This window comes from Sphaeramia orbicularis, chromosome 1, assembly GCF_902148855.1.
Source record: "Sphaeramia orbicularis chromosome 1, fSphaOr1.1, whole genome shotgun sequence".
Taxonomy (NCBI): Eukaryota; Metazoa; Chordata; class Actinopteri; order Kurtiformes; family Apogonidae; genus Sphaeramia; species Sphaeramia orbicularis.
This window is the reverse complement of record NC_043957.1, coordinates 59,039,487-59,054,357: the sequence shown is the minus strand read 5'-3', so window position 1 is coordinate 59,054,357 and position 14,871 is coordinate 59,039,487. Positions and strand designations below refer to the sequence as shown.

General features: G+C 45.1%; 1 protein-coding gene across 1 annotated transcript; it reads left to right on the top strand.

The window, feature by feature from the left end:
- The first annotated feature begins 723 nt into the window (after positions 1–723).
- Positions 724–12,713, top strand: crybb1l2 (crystallin, beta B1, like 2). The gene is made up of 6 exons (XM_030143484.1): positions 724–754; positions 2,660–2,765; positions 6,579–6,697; positions 9,142–9,274; positions 9,652–9,794; positions 12,531–12,713. Exons 2-6 carry the CDS (start codon positions 2,667–2,669, stop codon positions 12,700–12,702), a joined length of 666 nt encoding a protein of 221 aa, XP_029999344.1. The 5' UTR covers positions 724–754; positions 2,660–2,666; the 3' UTR covers positions 12,703–12,713.
- Positions 12,714–14,871: the final 2,158 nt, after the last annotated feature.

Here is a 14,871-nt window from a genome sequence, read left to right as displayed (position 1 = left end):
AAAATCTGTAAAATAAACAGTGAAAATTCTGTTAAATTACAGATTTTCTTACAGTGTGCACCAACCCCCCTGCCCCCCGCACCAGGACAAAGGCAGTGGGTTGATATTTAATAAGTGTCCTGATGTGATGAACACTGGCTCAGATCTGGCTGTGAATTGTTTTGTTCACCCGCAGGTCCTGCTGCAGGTTTATTACTTCTCATAAATGATTGCTCCTGCTCTTATTGTTTGTGCTTCTGCCTCCTCGAACAGATGACGCTGAATCACTGTGGGTCTTTAGTCTGAACTTCCTTCTGGGGTCAAGGCTTTGAAAAGAGCAGAACTAATGTCCATCAGCTCCTCTTGTTCTCATCTGTGACTCTGACACCATTTAAAGACAATAAAAACCCTTTAATTATTCGACTGGAGGTTTTAATACATGAGTCCGTCTGTCTGTCCTCTTGTCATCTTCTTCTCTTCTTCTCTTTATTCATCTAACTCTACGCCTGCTTTTCCATCCCACCGTCTCTCTCTCTCTCTCTCTCTCTCTCTCTCTCTCTCTCTCTCTCTCTCTTTGATGATGGGGGTATTTCTATTCTGTGGGGGCTGTGGGCTCAGCGGGTTTGTTTCTGTGGCTCTAATCCCCCGTCGCTGGGCGCCAGCGTATAAAAGTGGGCCAGGGTCTGTGCGCTCACTCACACAGACCACCCACCCACCAGTCCAGTCACACAGACAGGCCTGAGTCCAGCCCCTCACCCACGCACACACGCCACAGGTAAGACAGTGGACACACAACATACAGGGTGGGGGGGTGGGGTAGGGGTCAGGAGGTCTGGGGGGATAGTGGGGGGGTCAGGGGGGGGTCAGGGGATGATCAGAACATCAGAGCTCAGACAGATGGAGATTAAAAAATGATACAGAGGTGGAGAAGTTCTGCAGTAACAGTATTGTCTGAAAATAAAAAAAGGGAAAGACTTTCTGATCAAAACGAATCTAATCTAAAATGATCTAAAATAATCTAATCTAATTTTATCTAATCTAATATAAAATAATCTAATCTAATCTAATCTTAAATTATCTAATCTAATGTAATCTAATCTAATCTAACATAATCTAATCTAAAATAATCTAATCCAGTCCAGTCCAGTCCAGTGCAATGTAATGTAATGTAATGTAATCTAATGTAATCTAATGTAATCTAATCTAATCTGAAACAATCTAATATAACCTAAAATAATCTAATCTAATCTAATCTAATCTAATCTAATCTAATCTAATCTAATTTAATGATGCTAAAACTAACACTTAGATCTTGTTTGATGGTAAAAACAAACAAACAAACAAACAAACAAACAAACAAACCTGTGTTTCCATGGGGTTTAAATTTTAAACTAGTGCTTTGACCCTTGGGGAACCCCAGGTTCCAGATCCTCTGATCCACTTCATCCTTTTTTTCCTTTGATCCTTCATTCTTTCTTTCCTTTCTTGGTAAATTCCTCTGGTATTTTAGTTGAATAACCTCTCAGCTGACTTGTCTGTTTCTGCACAGGAAATGTGACATCATGGCCCTATTGTTTATCTGTTGCTAGGTAACCCATTTCAGTGATGATTCTATGATTCTGGGCATAGCAACGTGATTGGCCATTAGCAGGTCATTGTTTTCCAAAATTACTAATATGTCCCCAAATATTGGTCCGATCACTTCTCTTTTATAAAATAGGATTGGAAACTGAGAAAACCTTTACATTTTTTAAGGACATAAAACCCCCTGTGTATGTGTATATTCTATATATAGAGTGGATTTTGAGATATGTACAGATTTAAAGTTTGTGTTATTTTAGTTTCATTTGTCGAAGGAGGTTTTGATGTCTGTGATGTGTACGTATTATAAATGGAGTTTTATTTAACCACATATACGTGAATTCATATAAATAGAGTTTATTACATTTTTCATTCAAAGGCAGTTTTTGTAATAATAGGCAAAAACTGGAGGTTTTCTGCTAAATATTTAGATGTCTATATAAATGTCATATGCACATATTATGAATACTCAGTGAGTCAGGGAGTCAGTCAGTCAGAGGGTGATTTTTATTTTGTCCACACATAATCCTTCTAACTACAGTTAACTACAGTTAACTACAGTTAACTACAGTTAGAAGGGTTAGGGTTCCAGTGACTACTTAGACTTTGTTGAATATTATTCTAAATTCTCCTCCTCCTCCTCCTCCTCCTCCTCCTCCTCTCCTCTCCTCTCCTCCTCCTCCTCTCCTCTCCTCTCCTCTCCTCCTCCTCCTCTCCTCTCCTCTCCTCCTCCTCTCTTCCTCCTCCTTCTCTCCTCCTCCTTCTCTCCTCCTCCTCCTCTCCTCCTTCTCTCCTTCTCCTCCTCCTCCTCTTCTCCTCCTCCTCCTCCTTCTCTCCTCCTCCTCCTCTCCTCCTTCTCCTCCTTCTCTCCTCCTCCTCTTCTCCTCCTCCTCCTCCTCCTCTCCTCCTTCTCTCCTCCTCTTCCTCCTCTCCTCCTCCTCCTTCTCTCCTCCTCCTTCTTTCCTCCTCCTCCTCTCCTCCTTCTCTCCTTCTCTTCCTTCTCTCCTCCTCCTCTTCTCCTCCTCCTCCTCCTCTCCTCCTTCTCTCCTCCTCCTCTCCTCCTCCTTCTCTCCTCCTCCTCTTCTCCTCCTCTCCTCAGTCTCATCATGTCTGCTGGAGGAGAGTCTAAGTCTAAATCTGCTTCTCAGACCGATGGGAAGGCGTCTCAGAATAAGATGTCTGAGATGGGCATGATGTCCTATAAGGTACACACACACACACACACACACACACACACACACACACACACACACACACACACACACACACAAACACACACACACACACACACACACACACACAAACACACACACACACACACACACAAACCGTCTTTACCTTCAGATGAGTACAGTTAAGTGCTTAGGGTTTAAGGGGTTAGGGTTTAAGGGGTTAGGGTTTAAGGTGTTAGGGTTTAAGGGGTTAGGGTTTAAGGTGTTAGGGTTTAAGGGGTTAGGGTTTAAGGGGTTAGGGTTTAAGGGGTTAGGGTTTAAGGGGTTAGGGTTTAAGGGGTTAGGGTTAGGGTGGACAGCTACACCTCAACTGTCACACCAGCACAATCACCTCATTTTCTCTGGTTTAATGTTTGTTTAGACAAATGTGACGACAAGTGCAACGTCAAATATGTCCATTATGAACAGACCCTAACCCTAACCCTATGGAACCACATAACTATAAGGGCTCAGAGACAAAAGAAGGAAGTTGAAAAACAAATACATTTACAAGTTTATGTTTTTTCTTTGATTCCTGTTGAAAAAATGGATGATTTAACGGTGAAAGTCCAGCTCCAATAAAAGCATCAGTTGTTGATGCTGTTACAAACTGGTAGACCTCTGAACCTGACTGTGACTCAGCCTTTATAAAGGGGTAGGGTTAGGGTTAGGTCTGGAACCCACTGGGTTAGGGTTAGGGTTAGGTCTGGAACCCACTGGGTTAGGGTTAGGTCTGGAACCCACTGGGTTAGGGTTAGGGTTAGGGTTAGGGTTAGGGTTAGGTCTGGAACCCACTGGGTTAGGGTTAGGGTTAGGTCTGGAACCCACTGGGTTAGGGTTAGGTCTGGAACCCACTGGGTTAGGGTTAGGGTTAGGTCTGGAACCCACTGGGTTAGGGTTAGGTCTGGAACCCACTGGGTCAGGGTTGGGTCTGGAACCCACTGGGTTAGGGTTAGGGTTAGGTCTGGAACCCACTGGGTTAGGGTTAGGTCTGGAACCCACTGGGTTAGGGTTAGGGTTAGGTCTGGAACCCACTGGGTTAGGGTTAGGTCTGGAACCCACTGGGTTAAGGTTAGGTCTGGAACCCACTGGGTTAGGGTTAGGGTTAGGTCTGGAACCCACTGGGTTAGGGTTAGGGTTAGGTCTGGAACCCATTGGGTTAGGGTTAGGTCTGGAACCCACTGGGTTAGGGTTAGGATTAGGTCTGGAACCCACTGGGTTAGGGTTAGGTCTGGAAGCCACTGGGTTTAGGGTTAGGATTAGTTCTGGAACCCACTGGGTTAGGGTTAGGGTCAGGTCTGGAACCCACTGGGTTAGGGTTAGGTCTGGAACCCACTGGGTTAGGGTTAGGTCTGGAACCCACTGGGTTAGGGTTAGGGTTAGGTCTGGAACCCACTGGGTTAGGGTTAGGTCTGGAACCCACTGGGTTAGGGTTAGGTCTGGAACCCACTGGGTTAGGGTTAGGGTTAGGTCTGGAACCCACTGGGTTAGGGTTAGGTCTGGAACCCACTGGGTTAGGGTTGGGTCTGGAACCCACTGGGTTAGGGTTAGGGTTAGGTCTGGAACCCACTGGGTTAGGGTTAGGTCTGGAACCCACTGGGTTAGGGTTAGGGTTAGGGTTAGGTCTGGAACCCACTGGGTTAGGGTTAGGTCTGGAACCCACTGGGTTAAGGTTAGGTCTGGAACCCACTGGGTTAGGGTTAGGGTTAGGTCTGGAACCCACTGGGTTAGGGTTAGGGTTAGGTCTGGAACCCATTGGGTTAGGGTTAGGTCTGGAACCCACTGGGTTAGGGTTAGGATTAGGTCTGGAACCCACTGGGTTAGGGTTAGGTCTGGAAGCCACTGGGTTTAGGGTTAGGATTAGTTCTGGAACCCACTGGGTTAGGGTTAGGCCTTGAATCCACTGGGTTAGGGTTAGGTCTGGAACCCACTGGGTTAGGGTTAAGGTTAGGTCTGGAACCCACTGGGTTAGGGTTAGGTCTGGAACCCACTGGGTTAGGGTTAGGGTTAAGGTCAGGTCTGGAACCTACTGGGTTAGGGTTAGGTTTAGGGTTAAGGTTAGGTCTGGAACCCACTGGGTTAGGGTTAGGGTTAAGGTCAGGTCTGGAACCTACTGGGTTAGGGTTAGGATTAGGTCTGGAACCCACTGGGTTAGGGTTAATGTTAGGTCTGGAACCCACTGGGTTAAGGTTAGGTCTTGAATCCACTGGGTTAGGGTTAGGTCTGGAACCCACTGGGTTAGGTCTTGAACCCACTGGGTTAGGGTTAGGTCTGGAACCCACTGGGTTAGGGTAAGGGTTAAGGTTAGGTCTGGAACCCACTGGGTTAGGTCTTGAACCCACTGGGTTAGGGTTAGGTCTGGAACCCACTGGGTTAGGGTTAGGGTTAAGGTTAGGTCTGGAACCTACTGGGTTAGGGTTAGGTTTAGGGTTAAGGTTAGGTCTGGAACCCACTGGGTTAGGGTTAAGGTTAGGTCTGGAACCCACTGGGTTAGGGTTAGGGTTAAGGTTAGGTCTGGAACCCACTGGGTTAGGGTTAAGGTTAGGTCTGGAACCCACTGGGTTAGGATTAGGTCTGGAACCCACTGGGTTAGGGTTAAGGTTAGGTCTGGAACCCACTGGGTTAGGGTTAGGGTTAAGGTTAGGTCTGGAACCCACTGGGTTAGGGTTAAGGTTAGGTCTGGAACCCACTGGGTTAGGGTTAGGGTTAAGGTTAGGTCTGGAACCCACTGGGTTAGGATTAGGTCTGGAACCCACTGGGTTAGGGTTAAGGTTAGGTCTGGAACCCACTGGGTTAGGGTTAAGGTTAGGTCTGGAACCCACTGGGTTAGGGTTAAGGTTAGGTCTGGAACCCACTGGGTTAGGGTTGGGGTTAAGGTTAGGTCTGGAACCCACTGGGTTAGGGTTAGGGTTGAGGTTAGGTCTGGAACCCACTGGGTTAGGATTAGGTCTGGAACCCACTGGGTTAGGGTTAAGGTTAGGTCTGGAACCCACTGGGTTAGGGTTAGGGTTAGGTCTGGAACCCACTGGGTTAGGGTTAAGGTTAGGTCTGGAACCCACTGGGTTAGGGTTAGGGTTAAGGTTAGGTCTGGAACCCACTGGGTTAGGATTAGGTCTGGAACCCACTGGGTTAGGGTTAAGGTTAGGTCTGGAACCCACTGGGTTAGGGTTAAGGTTAGGTCTGGAACCCACTGGGTTAGGGTTAAGGTTAGGTCTGGAACCCACTGGGTTAGGGTTGGGGTTAAGGTTAGGTCTGGAACCCACTGGGTTAGGGTTGGGGTTAAGGTTAGGTCTGGAACCCACTGGGTTAGGGTTAAGGTTAGGTCTGGAACCCACTGGGTTAGGATTAGGTCTGGAACCCACTGGGTTAGGGTTAGGGTTAGGTCTGGAACCCACTGGGTTAGGGTTAGGTCTGGAACCCACTGGGTTAGGGTTAAGGTTAGGTCTGGAACCCACTGGGTTAGGGTTAGGGTTAAGGTTAGGTCTGGAACCCACTGGGTTAGGGTTAGGGTTAAGGTTAGGTCTGGAACCCACTGGGTTAGGGTTAGGGTTAAGGTTAGGTCTGGAACCCACTGGGTTAGGGTTAGGGTTAGGTCTGGAACCCACTGGGTTAGGGTTAAGGTTAGGTCTGGAACCCACTGGGTTAGGGTTAGGGTTAAGGTTAGGTCTGGAACCCACTGGGTTAGGGTTAGGTTTAGGGTTTTGTCTCAGTACACACCAATAACCTTCTATTCAGTAGATGGATTGTTCTTCCAGTTTCCTCTTTGATCATGTTGTGTATTCTCTCCTGTTTCGTGTGAAACTCCAGATGTGTGTGTACGATCAGGAGAACTTCCAGGGACGCTGCATGGAGATCAACAACGAGTGCATGAACGTGTGCGACATGGGCATGGACAGGGTCCGCTCACTGCGCGTCGACTGTGGTCCGTAAGTACCTGAGTTTGGATTAAAGTCTGGAAATGTCCTCCCACTGCTGCAGGAACACACTGGAGCCTTTATAGACCATTAGAGCTGAGGCTGTTACCCAGAGGGAGGGAGTCCAACCAACAACAACACACACACCACTGGAACTAACCCTAACCCTAACCCTAAGCCTAAACCTGACCCTAAGCTTAACCCTAAACCTAACCCTAATCCTAAACCTAACCCTAAACCTGATCCTAATCTTAACCCTAACCCTAAGCCTAACCCTAAACCTAGGGCTGCTCGATTATAGGAAAAAAAAATAATCACGATTATTTTAGCAATAATTGAAATCACGATTATTAAAAACGATTATTTGTTAACCTTAAAGTTGTTTATTTTTTTCTTGCAAAACAATGTAAAATATACTCTTTAAATATAAATAAAGCTTTTAACCACTAAAACAAAGTATGTTCACTTTTGTACGAAACAAAAAAATCTTTGAATGCAATAAGTGTACTGTAAATTCAAGTATGTTTCCTTTTGTAAATAAATAGTGCACTGGAATTAAACTGCTATAGACCTGCCATAGAACTGGAGCAATAAAAAAAATAAATAAAAAAAAAACTCACGTAAAGTGCAAATTATAAATTCCAGTATGTTCAATGTAGTATGAAACAGTAAATTCAGTGGCGTGCCGTGAGGTTTCAGTTCAGGCCTTCTGTATACATCAGCCATCTCGAATACGCACGCTAGGGTTAAACAGGTTAGGGTTAGGTTAATACGGGAGTTGCAGCGTAAAGAGATTCGGAGACTGAAGATTGCATTGCGGACGAAGTTGTTTTTATGTGTTTTAGTTTTTCATAAGATTATGATAAAGGTGGCGGTGGTTAAACTTTAAATGGTTAAAAAGGTTTGTTGTGTTAGCGGTCGGTGCGGACACAACTACGAAACACTTTGTGCACGTGCTGTGTTTTTGCTCTTCGTCTTCTTCATCAAACCCAAAGTGATTCCATACAGTTGAATTGGACTTGCCTTTTTTGTTTACCAAGCACTTCTGCTGTGATTCTCTTGCCGTTTTTCCAGGTCGCTAGGTACAACTGTCCTCTTGGGGTGGACCTGCCGGCTAGCTGGCAGCAGTAGCTTAGAGGGGAGCGGGGCAGAGCAGCTAATGGGAGCTTGCGTGCGCGTGAATTAAAACAACTCAAAATTAATAATCGTTTTTTCTCGATTACATAATTTTTGTAATCGTTGCGTGTAATAATCGAAATCGTAATCGAATTTCGATTAATTGCACAGCCCTACCTAAACCTGACCCTAATCCTAAACCTAACCCTAAACCTGATCCTAATCTTAACCCTAACCCTAAGCCTAACCCTAAGCCTGACCCTAAACCTAACCCTAACCCTAACCCTAAGCCTGACCCTAAACCTAACCCTAACCCTAACCCTAAGCCTAACCCTAAGCCCCAGGCTGTGAGTCAGTCCAGTCCATGTTTGGTCATGTGGTCGGATTCTTTGAGCTCTGTTAGGGTTAGGGTTAGGAACAGGGTTAGGGTTAGGAACAGGGTTAGGGTTAGGAACAGGGTTAGGGTTAGGGTTGGGGTTAGGGTTCAGTTCCAGCTCTTGGACTCTACCTTCATGTCTCTGCATAATCTGAGTCCAGATACAGTCTGGATCAATGGTGGGTGTGTGAGCATATGGCATTTATCTGCAGAACAGAGGACGATAATAACACCGTTTTCTGCAGTTTCATCAACTTCACAATCCTTATTTCAGTGTCTTTATATTTGCTCTGCTTTTATTTATTTATTTACAGATTTTCATGTCTCTAAATTGTACTTTTCTACTTTCAGTCACACTCACTTCACACAGTTGCCAATTTTCCTTTAATACTTTTTTTTTTTTTTTTTACTACCGTCAGCTGAAATCAACTCCATTTTGCAGTGATTTGAACAAACCTTTTAGAGTGTACACAGCTCATTCCAGCTCTGGCTGCTTCTATGTGACTGTTGATCAAATATATTTAAAAGTAGTTTGTTTTCAGCCTTTTCAGAAACACGCCTGTCAGTCATAGCCTGGATCTTATGTACATGTACTGCAACTTATGGAAGAAATCACCAGAACTAACAAAGAATAATTAGAAGGATAGATCTGAATCATGATATAAAAGGATCATGACTAGATCTGAAAAAAATGTCAATAGAATCTAAAAGAGAAACAGAATTAGAAAAAACATCCTCATCATAAATCTGATGGAATAAATGACTGAAGAGCAAAAAGGGTTAGGGTTAGGAACAGGGCTAGGGTAAGGGTAAGGGTTAGGGTAAGAGTTAGGGTAAAGTTTAGGGTTAAGGTTAGGAACAGGGTTAGGGTTCCAGGTTCTCCTCTATGTAAAAACAATCACATAGAGTCGAACTGTGTGTCATAATATTCATTGTCCATATTTGGTCTCCCTTCCCTTTGTAGCTTCGTGGGATTTGAACAGATGAACTTCTGTGGTGAGATGTTCATCCTGGAGAAGGGCGAGTACCCCCGCTGGGACTCCTGGAGCAACTGTCAGAAGAACGACTACCTGCTGTCTTTCAGACCTGTCCGCATGGTCAGCATCCAACCCTAACCCTAACCCTAACCCTGTTCTTAACCCTGTTCCTAACCCTGTTCCTAACCCTAACCCTGTTCTTAACCCTGTTCCTAACCCTAACCCTGTTCCTAACCCTAACCCTGTTCCTAACCCAAACCCTGTTCCTAACCGAAACCCTAACCTTGTTCCTAACCCTAACCCTGTTCCTAACCCTAACCCTTACCCTGTTCCTAACCCTGTTCCTAACCCTAACTCTAACCTTGTTCCTAAACCTAACCCTGACCCTAACCCTGTTCCTAACCTTGTTCCTAACCCTAACCCTGACCCTAACCCTAACCCTTAACTTTTCCCCTTTAACCCTTCACCTTTAACCTTTGACCTTTGACCCTCCACAGGACCCTGAGAAGCATAAGATCTGTCTGTATGAGGTTGGAGAGTTCAAGGGCCGTAAGATGGAGATCATGGACGATGACGTTCCCAGCCTGTTCTCCTACGGCTTCACCGACAGAGTGGGCAGCATCATGGTCAGCTGTGGAACGTGAGTGTTGTGTATGGGAAACACGTCTATAACAGCAGGACTGAGGGTTGTGTATGGGAAACATGTCTATAACAGCAGGACTGAGGGTTGTGTATGGGAAACACGTCTATAACAGCAGGACTGAAGGTTGTGTATGGGAAACACGTCTATAACAGCAGGACTGAAGGTTGTGTATGGGAAACACGTCTATAACAGCAGGACTGAAGGTTGTGTATGGGAAACACGTCTATAACAGCAGGACTGAAGGTTGTGTATGGGAAACACGTCTATAACAGCAGGACTGAAGGTTGTGTATGGGAAACACGTCTATAACAGCAGGACTGAAGGTTGTGTATGGGAAACACGTCTATAACAGCAGGACTGAAGGTTGTGTATGGGAAACACGTCTATAACAGCAGGACTGAGGGTTGTGTATGGGAAACACGTCTATAACAGCAGGACTGAGGGTTGTGTATGGGAAACACGTCTATAACAGCAGGACTGAGGGTTGTGTATGGGAAACATGTCTATAACAGCAGGACTAAAGGTTGTGTATGGGAAACACGTCTATAACAGCAGGACTGAGGGTTGTGTATGGGAAACACGTCTATAACAGCAGGACTGAGGGTTGTGTATGGGAAACACGTCTATAACAGCAGGACTGAGGGTTGTGTATGGGAAACACGTCTATAACAGCAGGACTAAAGGTTGTGTATGGGAAACACGTCTATAACAGCAGGACTGAGGGTTGTGTATGGGAAACACGTCTATAACAGCAGGACTGAGGGTTGTGTATGGGAAACACGTCTATAACAGCAGGACTGAAGGTTGTGTATGGGAAACACGTCTATAACAGCAGGACTAAAGGTTGTGTATGGGAAACACGTCTATAACAGCAGGACTGAGGGTTGTGTATGGGAAACATGTCTATAACAGCAGGACTGAAGGTTGTGTATGGGAAACATGTCTATAACAGCAGGACTGAAGGTTGTGTATGGGAAACACGTCTATAACAGCAGGACTGAAGGTTGTGTATGGGAAACACGTCTATAACAGCAGGACTAAAGGTTGTGTATGGGAAACACGTCTATAACAGCAGGACTGAGGGTTGTGTATGGGAAACACGTCTATAACAGCAGGACTGAAGGTTGTGTATGGGAAACACGTCTATAACAGCAGGACTGAGGGTTGTGTATGGGAAACAGCTGTGGAACATGAGTGTTCTGTCTATAACAGCAGGACTGTGTCTTTAGGCTGAACAGCCTGTGCAGACATCCAAACATCAGCTGTTCCAGATCGTACATTAATGCATTTTTCATCAAACACTAACACACTTCCACCACATCTGCGTCAAAGGTCCCACACCATCTTCTCCTTAATATGTCAGGCCATATTTACCACGTCATTGGAAGTCTGAGAACAGACGGAACAGAAGCAGCAGCTCGCTCACTTCTCTATTTTTTTTGGCGGGCGGGCGGGGGGGATTCAGGAATAGCTTCTTTTTCATCACTAGTTGCAGGAGGTGTCATGGACGTCAGCAGTCTGGTGTCAGCGCAGCAGTTCCACACACTTTACTGCAGCATCTATGTCTGTGTCTGTCATCTGAAACTAACAGCTAACCCTGCTCCTAACCCTGTTCCTAACCCTAACCCTGTTCCTAACCCTAACCCTGTTCCTAACCCTGTTCCTAATCCTAACCCTGTTCCTAACCCTAACCCTGTTCCTAACCCTAACCCTGTTCCTAACCCTAACCCTGTTCCTAACCCTAACCCTGCTCCTAACCCTAACCCTGTTCCTAACCCTGTTCCTAACCCTAACCCTGCTCCTAACCCTAACCCTGTTCCTAACCCTGTTCCTAACCCTAACCCTGTTCCTAACCCTAACCCTGCTCCTAACCCTGCTCCTAACCCTAACCCTGTTCCTAACCCTAACCCTGTTCCTAACCCTAACCCTGTTCCTAACCCTGTTCCTAATCCTAACCCTGTTCCTAACCCTAACCCTGTTCCTAACCCTAACCCTGTTCCTAACCCTAACCCTGTTCCTAACCCTAACCCTGTTCCTAACCCTGTTCCTAATCCTAACCCTGTTCCTAACCCTAACCCTGTTCCTAACCCTAACCCTGTTCCTAACCCTAACCCTGCTCCTAACCCTAACCCTGTTCCTAACCCTGTTCCTAACCCTAACCCTGCTCCTAACCCTAACCCTGTTCCTAACCCTGTTCCTAACCCTAACCCTGTTCCTAACCCTAACCCTGCTCCTAACCCTGCTCCTAACCCTAACCCTGTTCCTAACCCTAACCCTGTTCCTAACCCTAACCCTGTTCCTAACCCTAACCCTGTTCCTAACCCTAACCCTGTTCCTAACCCTAACCCTGTTCCTAACCCTGTTCCTAACCCTAACCCTGCTCCTAACCCTAACCCTGTTCCTAACCCTGCTCCTAACCCTGCTCCTAACCCTAACCCTGTTCCTAACCCTAACCCTGTTCCTAACCCTGCTCCTAACCCTAACCCTGTTCCTAACCCTAACCCTGCTCCTAACCCTGCTCCTAACCCTAACCCTGTTCCTAACCCTAACCCTGTTCCTAACCCTGCTCCTAACCCTAACCCTGTTTTTCCCCTCCTCATCTGTCTCATATTTCCTGTTGTTCATCTTGTCTTTTGTCTGTGTTGTGATGGATTCTTTTTTCTTTTCTTCTTCACTCCTCAGCCATAACCATCATTTTGGATGTAAACGTTGTTTTTCCCTCTGTGTCCACAGTTGGGTGGGGTATCAGTTCCCTGGTTACCGTGGCAGCCAGTACCTGCTGGAGAAGGGCGACTACAGGCATTTCAATGAGTTCGGCGCCCGCCACCCTCAGATGCAGTCCATCAGGCGCATCCGCGACATGCAGTGGCATCCCCACGGCTGCTACACCATGTCCTCCAAGTGAAACCCACACCCTGACCCCTAACCCTGACCTGGACCTGGACCCAGGCTGGGGAGGGTTCTCCTTGGTCCCAGGATGAAAAGAACATGTGATGATCTGGAACATTTCAGTTTAGTGGGGGGGGGTGATTCCCCCCAGACTGAGAACGGCTGAACCACTTCTGTTCTGCCTCTGTCGCTGTCTCTGCCTGTCTACCCCCTCCTCTACCCCCCACCCCAAAACCCTCCCACACTTCTCCTCCACATCCTACTGACGTCAGCACTGGCTCCGCCCACCTGATACTGACGGAGGAGCATGTGTGTGTGTGTGTATGTGTGTGTGTGTGTGTGTGTGTTTGAGACAGACAGAAGCCACTTTTACCCTGAACTTGAATAAAGTATCTGACATCCTGTTGAACCCACCTGAACCCATGTCTTATTTAACCTTTAACTCTAGACCAGGGTTTTTCAACCTTGGAGTCGGGACCCCACATGGGGTCGCCTGGAATTCAAATGGGGTCACCTGAAATTTCTAGCAATTGATAAAAAAAAAAAAATAATAAAAAAAAAACTTAATAATAAAAAAGTATATGGTGAGTTGAGAGAGATGATCACAGTCCATAAAAGATTCAGAAAACTTTATTTATCCCATACGGACCATTCATTTGCAGCTTAGACACCGCAGACGTCATTCAACAAGTGCAATGTGACAAACATGAATCCGTAAACAAATACAAGATCACTGGAAGGCAACTACAAATACATGAATTAAATAATCAACAATAAATAATCAATAAATACCAATACAGGCTAAAAGACTGGAAGACCCTGTTGGTTCTGCGAACATTAAAAAACCTCATAAAAAATAATAAAAGTGACAGCTGTTAGTACCGAAAACAGAAACCTCTACCACAGTGTTTTTCAACCTTGGGTTCGGGACCCACGTGGGGTCACCTGGAATTTCTAGTAAGTGATAAAAAATTAAGAAAAACTTATTAATAAAAAATCTGTGTTGAGTTGACAGAGCCAATCCCAAACTGTGGTTGTGAAACTGCAGCACTCTGGTTCTGTTTCTGTGTCAAATGTTCACTGTGGTCAGTTTCAGATGCTGCAGCTCTTTCATAATTCATAGTTTCAGTTCTTGTTTGTTCAGTATTAATTGTCCTCCTTGTAAATCACAGCTGGACTGACTGGACAGATCCTGACCAAGGAAAATATAATCCTCCCTTTGTGCAGTAATCTACACCTGGATTTACTGCCTCTGTCCACAATAATATACATTATATAGACTAAATGTCCTCTAAAATTAACATTTATTTGCAACATAGTATAGCAAACTATTACATGATCAAAACAAATTAATTAATTAGGGGTGGGGGTGGGAAGAGTGCACAAAGGAGAAGTGCAAAATGTAAGACCCAGTATCACTAAGTTTGCACTGTATCTGGATGATTTTCTTTTGTGAAATAAAAAGATATTTAAAAAATAGTAGTAATAATAATAATATTTCTGACAAAAAAAGTCTCTGTTTTGAATGTCTGGGGTCACCAGAAATTTGTGATGTTAAAATGGGGTCACGAGTCAGAACAGGTTGGAACCACTGCTCTAGACTGACGGACGGTCCCAGACCCTCCCACATCAACTGTCCTTTTGTTTCTTCTTCTGTGGATTTTTGTTTGAGCTGCTGGATGAAAACCGACGCTGTAGTCCACCTGGAGCAGATATTTCACCACATGATCTAAATGATTCAATAAATCTGACAGAAAACCTGTGGGCAGGTTGTGTTTGGACAGCTATTCTACAGAACTATCCTGCAGCTGGTACCGTACATTTATTATTATATGATTATACTCAATAATAATATTTAAAAAAAAAAAAAAAAAAAAAGAACCAAAAATAGTTGTATTCATAATGAGTCTGTTTGTTCATGCAAAATGAAACACGATTAATATAGATTAAAAATTAATGATATTTAATAGTGATTAATCCAAATTAATGTGATAAAAATTGGAATTGTCCAGCAGCACTAATAATAAGTCATAAGTCGGTCAAAATAATAAGTCATAAGTATGATAAACACTAGGCCCCTGTGCCTTGGGCTGCATGCAAACACAGTATGGAATCATGGATCCCCGTTCCGACAAGGATGGATCGCTAATCCCCCACCCCCCCCAGTCTTATGAACTATTCACCC

Coding starts and splice junctions, on each gene's coding strand:
- crybb1l2 (XM_030143484.1), top strand. CDS start 2,667: ATGTCTGCTGGAGGAGAGTCTAAGTCTAAATCTGCTTCTCAGACCGAT. Junction 2,766..6,578: donor TGGGCATGATGTCCTATAAG/GTACACACACAC, acceptor GTGAAACTCCAG/ATGTGTGTGTACGATCAGGA. Junction 6,698..9,141: donor CTGCGCGTCGACTGTGGTCC/GTAAGTACCTGA, acceptor TTCCCTTTGTAG/CTTCGTGGGATTTGAACAGA.